This window comes from Takifugu rubripes, chromosome 16, assembly GCF_901000725.2.
Source record: "Takifugu rubripes chromosome 16, fTakRub1.2, whole genome shotgun sequence".
Classification (NCBI taxonomy): domain Eukaryota; kingdom Metazoa; phylum Chordata; class Actinopteri; order Tetraodontiformes; family Tetraodontidae; genus Takifugu; species Takifugu rubripes.
The window spans coordinates 9,370,754-9,384,552 of NC_042300.1; the positions used below are offsets into that span (position 1 = coordinate 9,370,754).

The 13,799-nt window shown below is 44.0% G+C and overlaps 3 protein-coding genes across 6 annotated transcripts; 2 read left to right on the plus strand and 1 right to left on the minus strand.

Annotated features, from left to right (window-relative positions):
• Positions 1–344: 344 nt before the first annotated feature.
• On the plus strand, positions 345–4,718 carry LOC101065403 (hydroperoxide isomerase ALOXE3-like). The gene is made up of 15 exons (XM_029849630.1): positions 345–453; positions 525–681; positions 812–1,013; positions 1,085–1,166; positions 1,248–1,370; positions 1,503–1,606; positions 1,806–1,975; positions 2,062–2,205; positions 2,478–2,681; positions 2,789–2,875; positions 2,955–3,121; positions 3,207–3,328; positions 3,398–3,498; positions 3,644–3,814; positions 3,893–4,718. The coding sequence occupies exons 1-15, from the start codon at positions 446–448 to the stop codon at positions 4,070–4,072; spliced, it is 2,022 nt and encodes a 673-aa protein (XP_029705490.1). The 5' UTR covers positions 345–445; the 3' UTR covers positions 4,073–4,718.
• Positions 4,719–5,052: 334 nt separating this feature from the next.
• epm2a (EPM2A glucan phosphatase, laforin) lies at positions 5,053–13,356 on the plus strand. Of its 2 annotated transcripts, XR_003891264.1 has the most exons (5): positions 5,116–5,362; positions 5,652–5,826; positions 10,676–10,920; positions 11,270–12,247; positions 12,366–13,356. XR_003891264.1 is itself a non-coding variant. In XM_003971771.3 (4 exons), the coding sequence occupies exons 1-4, from the start codon at positions 5,116–5,118 to the stop codon at positions 11,557–11,559; spliced, it is 957 nt and encodes a 318-aa protein (XP_003971820.2). In that variant the 5' UTR covers positions 5,053–5,115; the 3' UTR covers positions 11,560–13,356. The 2 variants fall into 2 exon arrangements, 1 of the variants encoding a protein (XP_003971820.2); XM_003971771.3 differs by having other exon boundaries at positions 5,053–5,362; positions 11,270–13,356.
• On the minus strand, positions 6,098–9,409 carry LOC105417576 (serine protease 48-like). 3 transcript variants are annotated; one of them, XM_011612151.2, is made up of 6 exons: positions 8,359–9,409; positions 7,795–7,809; positions 7,542–7,716; positions 7,171–7,439; positions 6,631–6,777; positions 6,098–6,526 (listed from the first exon to the last, which is right to left on the minus strand). In XM_011612151.2, the coding sequence occupies exons 1-5, from the start codon at positions 8,435–8,437 to the stop codon at positions 6,686–6,688; spliced, it is 630 nt and encodes a 209-aa protein (XP_011610453.2). In that variant the 5' UTR covers positions 8,438–9,409; the 3' UTR covers positions 6,098–6,526; positions 6,631–6,685. The 3 variants fall into 3 exon arrangements, with proteins under 3 accessions (XP_011610453.2, XP_029705492.1, XP_029705493.1); XM_029849632.1 differs by having other exon boundaries at positions 7,542–7,809; XM_029849633.1 differs by lacking the exons at positions 6,098–6,526; positions 6,631–6,777 and adding an exon at positions 6,907–6,995 and having other exon boundaries at positions 7,542–7,809; positions 8,359–8,452.
• Positions 13,357–13,799: the final 443 nt, after the last annotated feature.

Below are 13,799 nucleotides of genomic sequence, written 5' to 3' on the forward strand. Positions count from 1 at the left end.
AGCGAGCAGAACAGAATAGTCGGGGACAAGCAAGGTCGAGATCGGGCAGAAGGCAAACAGGAATACGCTGGAAGGTCATCAGGAACGAATAAGGATCTGGCACCGAGTGAGTGTGAGGCTGGAGAATATATACTGGTAGATGAGTGAGAGCAGGTGAGTGATCAGTGACAGAGCAGGTGTGTGATCAGAGGGTGTGGAAAAGAACTGAGTCCATGGGCTGGAGCAGGGTGTGACAACTACATACATAACCCCCCCCCCCCCACACACACACACACACACACACACCTACACACACACACACACACACACACACACACACACACACTTGAAAGACAAGTTTCACAGATCCCACCTATTTGGTGAACTCACAAAGAAGTGGGACAGCTGAAAGGTTTATAACGCAGGAACTGAGGAGGTCCTCAGACATCAGGGGAGAAGAACGCTGATGGGCAGGTGAGACCAAAGACACTTTCAGCACTTTCGATTTTACAGATTTTCAGACGTTCCTCTTTTTTATCCTGCAGCATCCATTCAGCGACGATGGCCAAGTACCACTTAGAAGTGACAACCGGAAATCAGAACTATTCTGGAACGTTCGACCAAATATTTGTCACCTTAATTGGAAGTGATGGACAAAGTGACAAAATCCAGCTCAACATCTTTGGCATTGGACGGGGCTCCGTAAGTTGCACACTGCATTGGACATTATTCTTCAATAGTAAAGAAAACAACACTGAATGTATCTCCTGAGCAGTTTAACACTGGAGGAAGCAGTTGTTGCAGAGGTTTGTTATATTTCCCCTCATTTCAGACTTGGAGTCACGTCTTCAAGACAAAATCTCCTTTGGGGAAGCTGCTGATGCTCAAAGTGACAAAAGAGGCCAGACGCCTGAGCGATGATGAGTGGTACTGCTCCAAAATAGTGGTGAAGACTCCAGAGGGAGAAGAAATCCTTTTCCCCTGTTATAGATGGATCTCTAACGGAGAGTTGGTGGCGCTGAGGGGGGGGCGAGGTCTGCCTTAAACAAAGCAAAATGACCATTCAATGAGGCCAGGTTGGATAAATGTCCTCTTCCTGTTGCAGCCACGAAGGCCTTTGAGGATGATCATCCTTTTTTGTGCGATCACCGTCAGAGAGAGCTGTCCAGGAAGAAGCAGCTTTACACGTAAGTCGTCATGTGTGAAGCGGTCGTTTTGTGGGGATTGGGCTTCCCGAAACAATCGTTGCTGGGCTCCTTTGTTTTTAGATGGAGGACTCTGGCTGAAGGATTGATGGAAATCAACGGTTTTACCGACGTCTCCCAGATCCCGTCTGAACTCCAATTCTCTGATTCCAAAGAAATTGAAATTATGTCCACCAAAATCATAATGTGAGCTCACACAACTGCGTCACAACTCTGAGTCCTCATACGGTCCGTTTCTATGTGTCGTTGAGTAAAAACCTTGTGGAGCGTTAGGATTTTATCTCCGTGTTTTTCTTCCATGTGTGCATCCTTCTCCAGTCGGACTGCAATGGTTCTCAAAGGCCTGCTTGGATCTGAGGAAAACTGGGAAAGCCTTGAGGACATGCAAAGAATATTCAGCTTCAGAACTACACCAATGTCAGGTAGAGTTCAGCTGTGCCACTACTTTCACTATTCTGCAGCTCATTACGAGGAATTTTAACCATATAATTGGATTTTCAATGATGATCTCTGCTGCTGCATTGTCACGGCTAACAGAATCACTCTTTTATGGATAAAAAAGTATTCAAATTGAAATACTGCTGGCCATTCTTTCATATTTCATGTTTGTTCTTCTGGTAGAGTACGTGGCAGACCACTGGAGGGAGGACGACTTCTATGGTTATCAGTTTCTGAACGGAGTCAACCCCAACATAATCACCAAGTGCACCGTGCTTCCCACAAACTTCCCGGTTACTGAGGAGATGGTGAAGGCGTTCCTGGGGGGAAGCTCCCTGCAGGAAGAGCTGCAGGTGTGCGAGATGAGGGGCTTTGCTTTGGGACTTTTAAAAAGGCATCCGCTTGGTTTTGGTAATGCTTCCCCCTCTTCTCAACACAGAAAGGCAACATCTTCCTCTTTGATGCCAAGAAGGTGGACGGCCTACCAGGGAGAGAGCACGAAGGCAAACCTCTGCAAGTGACCCCTGGGCTCTGTTTGTTCTATGTGAATGTGGAAAAGAAACTGATGCCCATCGCCATCCAGGTATTTTCCTGAAAATGAGAAAATTCCCAAATTTTGAGGCTGAAATACGTTACTAAAAGAGTTCCTCCTTTTGACATTTCCAATATTCAATAACCTTATAAGGTTTTTAAACTTGGTGGTGGACGACAGAATAGCTTCTGAATGGATTCTATACATATGTGTAATCATTTAAATATGTATAAAATACAAGATATGTAGGTAAAATATATCTTATCGATATTTATGGTGCAGTATAAAGCTTGAATCACTGATGACCTTTCTATTCTACCTAGTTACAACAAGAACCATCTGAGACCAACCCCATCTTCCTGCCCAGTGATTCAGAGACAGACTGGTTGCTGGCCAAGTTTTTCATTAAGAATGCGTACGCCTTGATGCACCAATCAATCACTCACCTCTTAAGAACCCACTTCATGGTGGAGGCCTACATTGTTGCTGGTCTCCGATGTCTCCCTGAGATTCACCCCATCTACAAGGTATGAGTGGAGAGAGGAGGAGCAGCCTGTCAGTCTTCTCTGGTGTTGAAGAAGCTGGGTGTGTTCTTTGTTCCACCTCTAACATTCTTTTCTCTCTGTGTTCACAGCTCCTTATGCCACACTTCAGGTACACGCTACATGTAAACACCGGAGGCCGTAAAAGTCTGTTTGGAAGTGATGGAGCCCTGAGCGAGGTACCGTCTTCTACATCAATTATAATGGATATTTCCTCTGGAATCAAATCGCATTCCATGTTTTTGCGACTATAATTAGAGTTCACTTGGATTCAACGGAATAGTGGAGCTCATGAGGAGGGATCTCGCTGACCTTCACTACAGCTACTTCTTTCTCCCCGAGAACGTCCGTGCACGAGGGCTGGACTCCATCCCCAACAACTTCTACAGAGATGATGGCCTGAAGCTGTGGAACATCATTAGCAGGTCAATCTTGAATAGCAACAGATGAAACGTGAGGTTTCGATGTTTTGATTATGTGGAGGTTCAAGCGTTGATTTTGGTTCACCAGCTTTGTGACGGCGATGGTGGGCTACTACTACCCCACCGACTGTGAAGTCACAAGAGACACCGAGCTGCAGGAATGGATCAATGAGATTTTCGTACACTGTCTCTTAGGAAAGAAAGAAACAGGTACAGTAAGAACGATTCACCCTTTATATGTGTTTTATCGCTAATTGCTGTGAACAATCCCACTAACAGGTTTCCCAGAAGCCTTCACCACCGCTGAAGAACTGATCAAGTTTCTGACTATGGTGATCTTCACAGTCTCCGCTCAGCATTCTGCAGTCAACAATCCACAGGTATGATCACTCATCAAAGAGGGAACGGTAGGATTTGTTAATGAGCTTTGAGGGAACATGTGAAGTGCCAACCCGATGCCTGAGGAAACAAAATATGAGCCTTCGTTGGAACTCACGCTGTGCTTCCACCTCTGGGGCGTTTTAGTACGACTTCTGCTCCATGATGCCCAACTACTCGCTGCTGCTGAGGAAACCCCCCCCAACCACCAAGGGCCAGTCAAGCATGGAGACCGTTTTGGAGACACTTCCAAATGTTTCAGAGTCAATTAATTTTGCCACAGTGTCGATTGTTCTTACAGGCAATTACACTGACAAGGTAAATTTGCAAGTTTATCATAATGACTGATTATTCCGGGAGCCTAATTCACTTGTTTTTTTTCCTTCATTTGGACAGATTTACCTGGGTAATTACCCTGATGAGAGATTTGATGAAGCGACTCCTAAGCAAATCATCAAGGAATTTCAGGCCCAGTTGTCCCAATTGAGCAAAGAGATTGCCGAGAGAACCGCGGAGCGGAACCCCCCCTACATCTACATGGATCCCACTCAGATTGAGAACAGCATTGCAATGTAAAGATCCCTTCCACTCATGACACGGCCGTTGAAGCAATGTCTAAATCCTTTTGTTTCAAATCGGTGAAAATAACGTTGGCATGAAGTTGCAGTTAGTCCTGTTTTCTTTCATCTTTATGCAGAAACTGAACCATTTTCAAAAGAGAGGGGTGGGTCTTTAAATACAACAGACGATATATACTGTCTTTATGGATCTTCTTAGAATGAAAAATAGTGTCAACTGATGCACATTTAAAGGTTTAAATGGTAGCTCACCATAGCTAGCTGTACTTATTTCTATCTGGGTGATTTGGTAATCTATTAAACATATGTCGGTTCTGGTCAAATAATGGTGAATAATTTGGTGGTTGGTTTTAAGAGCAGTTTTTTTTATTTTTTTATCTTGATTAGCCTTGAATAACTAACACGCAGGTTGGGAAACAAATATATTGGGACAATCGTGAACACTTGCATCATCAGTTCTGGACTACTTTCATACTATACAAAAAGTCCTAAAAATGCTTTATTTATTTATTTGACCTTGAAAGTCAAATATGTCTGTATTTTAACTCTAAAATGTTCCTGGTAGTAACCACAGCGAAATCCACGTGCATACTTGTGTCACTGATGTGTCCAATCTGAAATAAAGTTTTAAACCTTGACTCTCATTTATAAATTGTGGGTGCATTGTTTGTTAGAAAGACGCTCAGAGACAAAGCAAGTAGAATATTACATAAAGCAAAATTAAACTCCCGTTAAACGCCAGAACCCGGTAACCTATTTCAATTCAACTCCTGCAGGACAGGACAGGACAGAGGGACAATAACTGACATGGCTCGGTTAACATTTTAAATGTCATCAGTGCCACACAACGACCCAACAATTGCTTTCCTCTCAGGCATATTGGACAAAAGTAAATATCTAGAAGTAGGACGGCCGAGTCCACCCTTCTAAATGTCCTCATGTCCCCTGCTGTTCTATTTTTAGCCTCCATCTGGGGCTTTTAGTGAGGCAGGAAGACGAGTCTTATTAACTGTAGGAACACCGCAACGCTGATGGGAGACCATGTTATTCAGGTTCGGCGTCATTCTCACTCCGGAGAGTCCAGACGTCGAGGTCCTCGTCTTGGGTTCGCGACTGGAGATGGGACACTGGGACCCCGACAGAGCTCTTCCAATGGAGGCTTCACGCAAGCGGCCGTCGCCGCATGAACCGTGTCTGTGGACGGGCGACGTTGAGCTGGCAGCACCGTGTCAAGACACGCTGTGGTTCAAGTTCCTCAAAAGGGTCGGGGGCACTACTATTTGGGAAGGTATAGATCTATAATATAATCTTGGCTAATCGTGTGTACCATTAAATACGTGTTTTGGAGACGTGTTAAGAGAACTATAGCGTTTGAAAGTGAGGAAAACAATAACACATGTCCGCCATGTTTCTTGGATATTGTAATTCGGCTAAAGCACCACAAGGTGGCGGTAAAAAGCCACGCCAACAAAATTCCACTGGCTTGAAATAGTGTTGGTGTGTCTAAAAGGTATTTTTAATTTGCTGGTGCGTGTCTTTGCTTACTAACCTCCAAAGGCTGCCTTTTCTGCCACCAGGGAGCGGCCCCAGCCATGACCGATGCTGTATTTATGATGCCAGGAACATTGTGGATGGTGTGTACTGTCACCCTATTGGACACTGGATAGAGGAAACAGGACACACTGATGAGATGAAACACACAACGCACTTTTACTTCCACGTTGCTGGTCAGAAAGCCATGCATTTCTCCAGGTAACGTAAGGCAATTTAAATAATCGTGACTTCATATTTCCACATGGTGAGTACGTACTTTTCAGCACTGTCCATCCAGTCAGGCTCACTGCTAAAGGACCAAAGGAAGATCCCAAAAGTAGTGTTGCTTGGAGGTGTACTTTGGTTGTTGCTACTTAAACAAACAGAACATCGCTGACCTAGGATCAGCGAAGGTTGCCCCTACCCCAAAGTTCAGTTCTTACGTTCCCCAACAATTTTATGTGATGGCAGAAAACAGGAAGAATTGATTCTCCTTTCAAAATCTGTTTATTATATTTTGTCAGACAAGGATGTGATGATGGTACCACGAGACAGTGCTGCAGCACCCGGAGCTCTGCCAAGATCGTGCTCGAAGGACGTGACAGGAGAATATGAGAGGTTAAATGGACGTCAGGCCCACTGCCACGGAGATGGCAATAAACACCCGCGTGTGTGCAGCAGCCACTGGCGAGGAATTCGGACACACAAAGCTGTTGTCTGGGTCGGTACCGTTGGAGGCGAACGTTTTAAAGCCCACTCTAGCCCCCGCCACTTCATCCTTGATCCACGTCTGAAATTCAGACACTCTGGAATAGACCTCAGGGTAATCAGGCTGGTCACAACGTGGCCCGAAAACGGCGACGCCAGCCTGGATCCACACGGAATGCTGCATGCACTGCAAAGGTCCTCCAGAGTAACCCTTCAAAAGCACAAAACCTTCAGACAGCTCGGGTCTCCCCCTAATACTGTAGGGAAAGTTAAAGGCGGGGGATCCATGATGGAAATGATGGTGCAGAGTGTTACCTGACATGCTGCCTTGCCTTCTGGCCTCGCACAAATCATTTTGTCAGTGATGGACTTATTTGCTTGTAAGTAGCTGCAGCTGCACGGCGCGTTTCCGACGACAGGGACGCGGGCCTGCTGCAGCGGGGGGGGGGCCCGGCTGGGTGTCTGTGGGGAGAGTGCCCATCCCAATAAACACGCGCCGGCCTCAGGATAAACAATCATCATCTCACTGAACGTTCTCGCAGTGGAACACGAAAGCGGATCTCATGAGTTTGTGTCTTTATTGCAGTGAGACACTTTGAGAGGAGATCATCCAGAGTGTGATCTAATAGCCCCCAGGGATTTTCTCAAGTATTGGCAAATCCTTTCTAAGTGAGCGGAACCTGCGGGCCAGCGGAGAGAAGCCAACAACATGTCAGATGGGTTCATGAGAAATGCGCCTCTTACTTAAAAGGGTTAAATACAGACTCGTTTATGGCCGGCCGGTCTTGATTTGAGGGAGCAGGTGGAGTATTGATCAGATGCTGGTGCTGGGTGGACAGCTCAGACATTACTCACCACTCTTATTATCTTTGCCCCAGCCCGTGACCCAGCAGGACGCGGGGTTATAGAACTGGCTGGAGTTACTGGCCAGACAGATGGGGCGGATGTGGTCGCTGAAAGTGACGGGGCTGTGGAGCTTCACCAGGGCGATGTCATTGTCAAGGGTGGTGTCGTTGTACTGAGGATGGATGATGATCTCGGACACGGAGCGTTTCTCCTCGTACTTGTTAGCTCCATTCTGGCTCTGTCTTCCAAGGTAGACGACCCAGGCACGGGAGATGTGTCTGGAGGAAGAAGAACAAATGGCGTCTGTTTGTCTTTGCATTATATTGGGCTACAGATTGTTCATGCAACCTCACTGTAGGATTCTTAGTGTATTCCCTTACATTTGGAGGCAGTGAGCTGCAGTGAGTATCCACTGGTTGGTAATAAGTGTCCCTCCACAGACGTGGCCATCCACCAAACTCAAATGCAAACTGGCCTGCCAGGGCCACGCTCCGGCTGTGGCATCGGTACCGTTTGTATTCTCAGATACTGTATTCAATGGTGCCTTTCCACAATCTGACAGAACAGAAAGAACTGGGTGCGTGAGGGCAGATGGAGAGTGGTTAGAATTTAATTGACCTTTAGTGTGCTTACCCAGAGCCATTGATCCTGGAAAAGAAAGGAACAAAATCACTTGCAGCTAATTTGACTCCACAAATGTGATCCGTGCCGCAAACTTTGTTCAAAGAATGAACACAAGGTGGCACTAGTGCTACAGCCCTTTTCCCTACGGTCATGGGAGGACTGGAGGCTGCTGCAATATTATTTCATTTAGCAAACGTCGCTTTAATTACTGACATGTGCAGATGCAAAAGTACGGCTCATCAGCACAACCTGATCTAACATGAACTATCAATACTCCGACAAACAGTTGGTGATTGATGGGTGGAATTATATCAGCTCTCAGCTACGCCAGCCCAGGAGGGCATTTGATGAAGGCGACAACAGAAGACAACATTCCTCTGGTTTTGTCCAGTATGATCACATTAGCTGTTACAAGTATCTGGAACCTTAAATCATTATACTACCTGGATTAGTGGAGAGAGACAGCAAATTAAAGCTCAATTAACTCATTTTCAAGATCCCAATAGCTTTAATTTGGAATTATTACCAAATATATTCATTATATAGAGCTGACCTATTATTATAAAAGCTGACCTTCCCCAGTGAGGACTGCACACATCAGGAGGGTCCATCCAGTCCAGGATGCCATGCTGCACGTTACTTCTGTCTTCATCAGACTCACAAACTCGGTCTGGTTCACATTTGACTTTGTTATCTCATTTCCCACTCATGCAAATTCTGTTTATGGTGGCACGGCCTCCGTTTGGCTTTTGTAAACACCTCAGGCACAGTTAGCAGCACCTTTAGCCACTTAAAGTGCAGGAAATGACTAAACGGATCAGTTTAATTTAGTTACAAAACCCTATAAAATATTATAATTTGAGCATCAAGGTGATGCCTTTACCGTGCAATAGAAACCCAGAGCAGTGGTTGTGTGTCTGTTAGATATAGTAACAATCCTTCACAACTAAATTCATACAAGTACACTGAAGAAAGAAGGCAAAGAGCAGACTCAGATATCAGCTTAACTACCTACTTCATCCTTAAAGCTTAGAAAACAAGCTTTTAAGAGCTCTTGGCAACAAAGTTCTTTAAATAAAGAGGTTATTGATGAGCTGAAGTGGTCAAGCGCCGTATTGGCAGATGAAATATATTATCTGGAGTCACTATTTTCCTCTTTATAAACTTGTTCCTTTTTATTTTGTTTTTCATTTAGATTGTTTGTGGGTTTGCCACACAGTGGACATTAGCCTACAGCACTGACTCAGTCAGACAAAGATCATTGGTTATGATGTGTTTACAGAAAAGTTTAGGCCTCCTTAATCTTTCTGGTTTTTCATGTAACAGTCACATGAGGTCTATCCATCCCAATACTGCTAATGTTACTGTGCCCAATGCTACAGAAATACTGCAAACCCACCCACACTATGAACTACAACCACCACAATGCTTTTTCATATTTCGTGTTTCTTATTTGTGGATTTTTGGCCTGTTCAGTTTCTAAGACACCACACAGCAGAATTTGTCATCGGTCCGGGCCTTTGGAGTGACCCCAAAGGCCTAGAATGTGGCGGATGAGAACATTAAGGGAATAGGAGACAGAGATGAAGATTAAGATTGAATGGTGAGAATAACCCGACTGAGGTGAATGAGGACACTGACAGAGGAAGACGAGGTGTGCTGCACAACAGCGATCCACTTCAGAAGGGCTGCTGAGACAACATGAGGGTGTGATTAAGAGCCTGCACCCATGGTCCTGTTTATCAACGCTGGATGACACTGCAAAGTCATTTTCGTAATTTCACCCTCTGTGATTAAAGGCATATTATGCAGGATTTGTAGGTACCTGGTTTTACACTAACTCATAAAAACAATTGGTATAAGGCGCTCCGTTTAAATCACACTGACAGTAAACACAGAGGGAAAACATTACGCTCACTCAACATCATAAACATCCTGAACTCATTTTAGTGCAGTAAAAAAAAAGAAATGATTTTGTTACAAGTTATAAAATGAAGCCTACACTCAGCAGATAGTTCATACTTTTTTAGACTTGTGTCCTTTGTTTCAGAGTCCACAAGGGAGCCCCTGAACTTGTATTAAGTGCTAACTGGCCTGACTTCCTTTGGTTGTTCCATCATCATAAAACATATGGAGCCCTGGTTGCTTTTGTGTACAACCTAAAATGTGGATGTTAAAAAAACCACATTACCCAGCATGCCTTTGTGTTGAACGCCACATGTTGATGGTTTGCCAAGCACAGTAGGAATGAGCCTGTTCAGACTGCTTGTTTGGTGGCACCAGCTTTGACTCTGTGTCCAGAGATCTGACAAAGCTTATGTCAAGGGCCAGAGCACAGTTGGAAACACTCTCGTGTTTTCCTGATAAAAGCATTTTCAATGCGCATGCCAGACCTGAGACACTTGGATTTGCAGATGTTTCACAAACTAAATCAGTTATTGCCGAAGTGAAACGTCACCTTTTTTTTTGTAGATGATGAATGCTAATGAGAACTAAATGAGGTCTCCTTAGTCCAGAGAGATCTGGAAGAAAATGAGAAGGAAAATGGGCAGGTCATTAAAATATCAGATCCAAGAGGCTTTTGAAAGATGACAAAGAAACCCAGAGACAGATGAAACCTTCTGCCTATTTCTTGCACCTTTTATTAGAAAATAAGAGAGGGAAGAGCTGTTTGTTAAAGACTATTTTAAAATCAGAGCCACTGGGACGTAGTAATTTTCCCTGTCACTTAATGCTTGACCTTAACATTTGTACAAATTATCATCATTTTGGAGGCTTTACCTTGAAAAGGAGCCATAAAGCTCAGCTATTGCATGGATTTTACTAATGGGACTGAATGTGTATGAAACATCTAAAAATAAAGTATTATTAATGTGTTTGTGGCCTTCAGGGTGCTGCCCCGTGTCTGGCTCGGCAGCTGTCCTCGACAGGTGGAACACGTGACAATAAAGATGAAGCATGAATTGGGAATCACTGCTGTGATGAACTTCCAGACGGAGTGGGATGTGGTAAACAACTCCAGTGGCTGCGCTCGCAGCGGTGCAGAGCCGATGACTCCAGAGGTCATGATGGATCTGTACAGAGAGAGTGGCCTGGCCTATGTCTGGATACCCACACCGGACATGAGCACCGAAGGTAGGAAGGATTTTGGGGGACATTCAGGCTCAATTCCAGTACAATTCATGTGTCAAGAGGATTAAACAATATAACCATCAGGCATTCAACTTCATGATAGCATTTACTGTAACTAAGGCCAGGAAAGAGCCTGTTACTGTTCCCATGGCATGACAAACATCTTTTGACTATAAAATGAGTCAGCTTAGCTTGATCAGCTCATATTTACATGGACAATTCATCCAAATTCCCTATTTAGAATGGGGTCACCTTCCTTTAAAAATGTTGTGTGCTGTTTGGATCCATTTAAAAATGGGAGTTGAAAACATTACCTTTGATTTAATGGCTCTGGATATCTTCTCCTCTGCAGGTCGGATCCGGATGCTTCCTCAGGCTGTCTTCCTGCTTTATGGCCTCCTGGAGAACGGCCACACTGTTTACGTCCACTGTAACGCTGGAGTCGGCAGGTCCACAGCGGCGGTGTGTGGCCTGCTGATGTACGTCCTGGGCTGGAGCATGAGGAAGGTGCAGTATTTTGTTGCGGCCAGGAGACCAGCTGTGTACATCGATGAGGAGGCTTTGGTTAAGGCTCAGACAGACTTCACCCAGAAGTTTGGACAACTCAGATCAAATATTTCATTCAGCCTTACACACAGTTGAAATATTACCATCGTGATAATGATACTCTGAACTAATGTCTCTTGTCAAGCAGATACTTGAAACACTTGAGCTAAAATTGTCTTGAAACCATGACTGTCAATCAGAGATCCTCTGATGTGAGCAAGTGTGGATTTGATTTTAAAGGGAACCGTCCGTCTCCGCGCTGCAGTTGCCACTGCAACATTTCATCAAAGCAATACAACAATATCTCCCCCTTTCTGTCAGAAAAGTATTTATTTCCATGGTAACAAAGGATATACAGTGGCTCCGCTCCATCTCTCAGAGATATCGTGTCATCATTTGATTGTGCCACCTAACCGACACATCTCCCGAGCCTTTTATTGCACGTATGATGAGACGTGATTGGATCACGCTATTATCGGGAGCTGTCTGGAATGACACAGGTGAAAAACTGCATATAGATACAAATTTTTGATCACCCACTTTACTGCGATTCTACGTTCTCCCTATAGAAATCAGGGCATTAAGATGCACCGGTGTGAACTGTTGTGTGTCCTTGAACATGTTTGTTGTGCTGTTGTTGTGACTTTATGTTCAAAGTTAATTGTAATGGAATACAAGACACATGACTGCATATATTGTTGCCTACACACCTGTTTATGTGCACGCATATGTAACAGGTAAATCTGTCAATCAACCGCTCTCACGTCTACGGAGTCAAATTAAGGTAAAGTAATTATTTCCAGAGAATTATTCTGGGGATTTAATTGTCTTTTTAATTGCTTTTTTCAGTCTTAATCAGAAACAAGTTAAGTTTCTGTTTTATTTTTATGTGGCGTCTGTAGCTCGGAACACTTCCCAGGCAACACAACAGAGAGCCACAAAAACCTCTAAGGCTCTGCAACACGTGGGTAGCAACACAGCATTAAAGGCGCCGTCACAATGCAAATGCTTTTTTTAATATAATAAAGCCGATGCTGTAATACTTCAGGCTGTATCCTTCAGCAGATCTGCGCCTCAACACTGAGCTGAGCTGTGGAGCCAGATCTTCTGACCTCATGGTTTGGTTTTTACTCTGGTACGTCAGCTGTCAGGCCAGTGTAAGATACTGCTGGCAGTTGTAATTACTGCCTTCATTCCTAATGATAAATAACTGCACATCATCAGGACATTGCTTTTCATCTCAGCAGACATTAAAGCGCTGAGGAAATGAGGAGGTTATGAAGTCTTTGACCATTTCCACAGCCACTCAGCCACTGCACAAAGTGGCTTCCCAAATAATCCATCTCTTCAGTCAGAACGACCATTTTCCCCTTCATCTTCCTCATTTTCCCAAACATTGCTCGGTGTCAGCACTGATACAAGCAACCGTATCTGCGTCCCACTGATGGAGTCGTGAGGGGATCAGCTCGCCCTGCTCCAGAGACAGATGTGTGTCCAGAGGGAAACAGACGCACAACTGATCACAACACAACAGTGTACTTTATATTAAGATAGTGTTAAGCAAGTATTAAGTGGTACAATTGTCATCACAATATTATTGTAATTACTACTATTTGTAACTACTAGTTGGCTATTGTGTAACTGTACCAAAGTTTGGTGGAGAAACAATACACCGAGGGAAGGAAGGAAGGAAGGAAGGAAGGAAGGAAGGAAGGAAGGAAGGAAGGAAGGAAGGTATAGATAGAGAGATAGATAGAACAATAACTGAAAAACCAAACAGGAAGTTCAATAAATGCCGAAACAGGAAGTTGTGTCACCTTAAATACAAATTGATCATTTCTGATTTTGATTTGTTTCACCAGTAATATAATTAAGCTATATGGTGTGTTATATTTTTCTAATCAAAATAAAAGGATTTTCACATCAATCAAGAGTGGGACATAAAAACATAATTTCACCTAAATGATTTATAATATCCAATGAAGAAAGGTGGCTTTTGTGTTAAAGATTTAGGGCTGAGCTCCAGTCGCCTACATTAGTATTATTAAACCACTGACTGGCTAAGTGCTTCAGTCTAGAGCAACCCGACTTCTCATCTCTTTTCCAGCTCATGTCTCAATTTGCAATTTCCTCCGATTGCGGATCATCAGACATGGCGGAACTTTATATTTTTTTGTAAAATTTCCTCAAGCTTTGCACAAAAAATGGTCTAAGACTATTTATGTAGCACCTTTCTACTCATCGCGGCTACTAAAGTACTCGACACTGCTGATTTACATTCCGCCAAAAAGGAACAACAAAGGTGCATGAACAGAATATTTCAATCAAAACTCTGT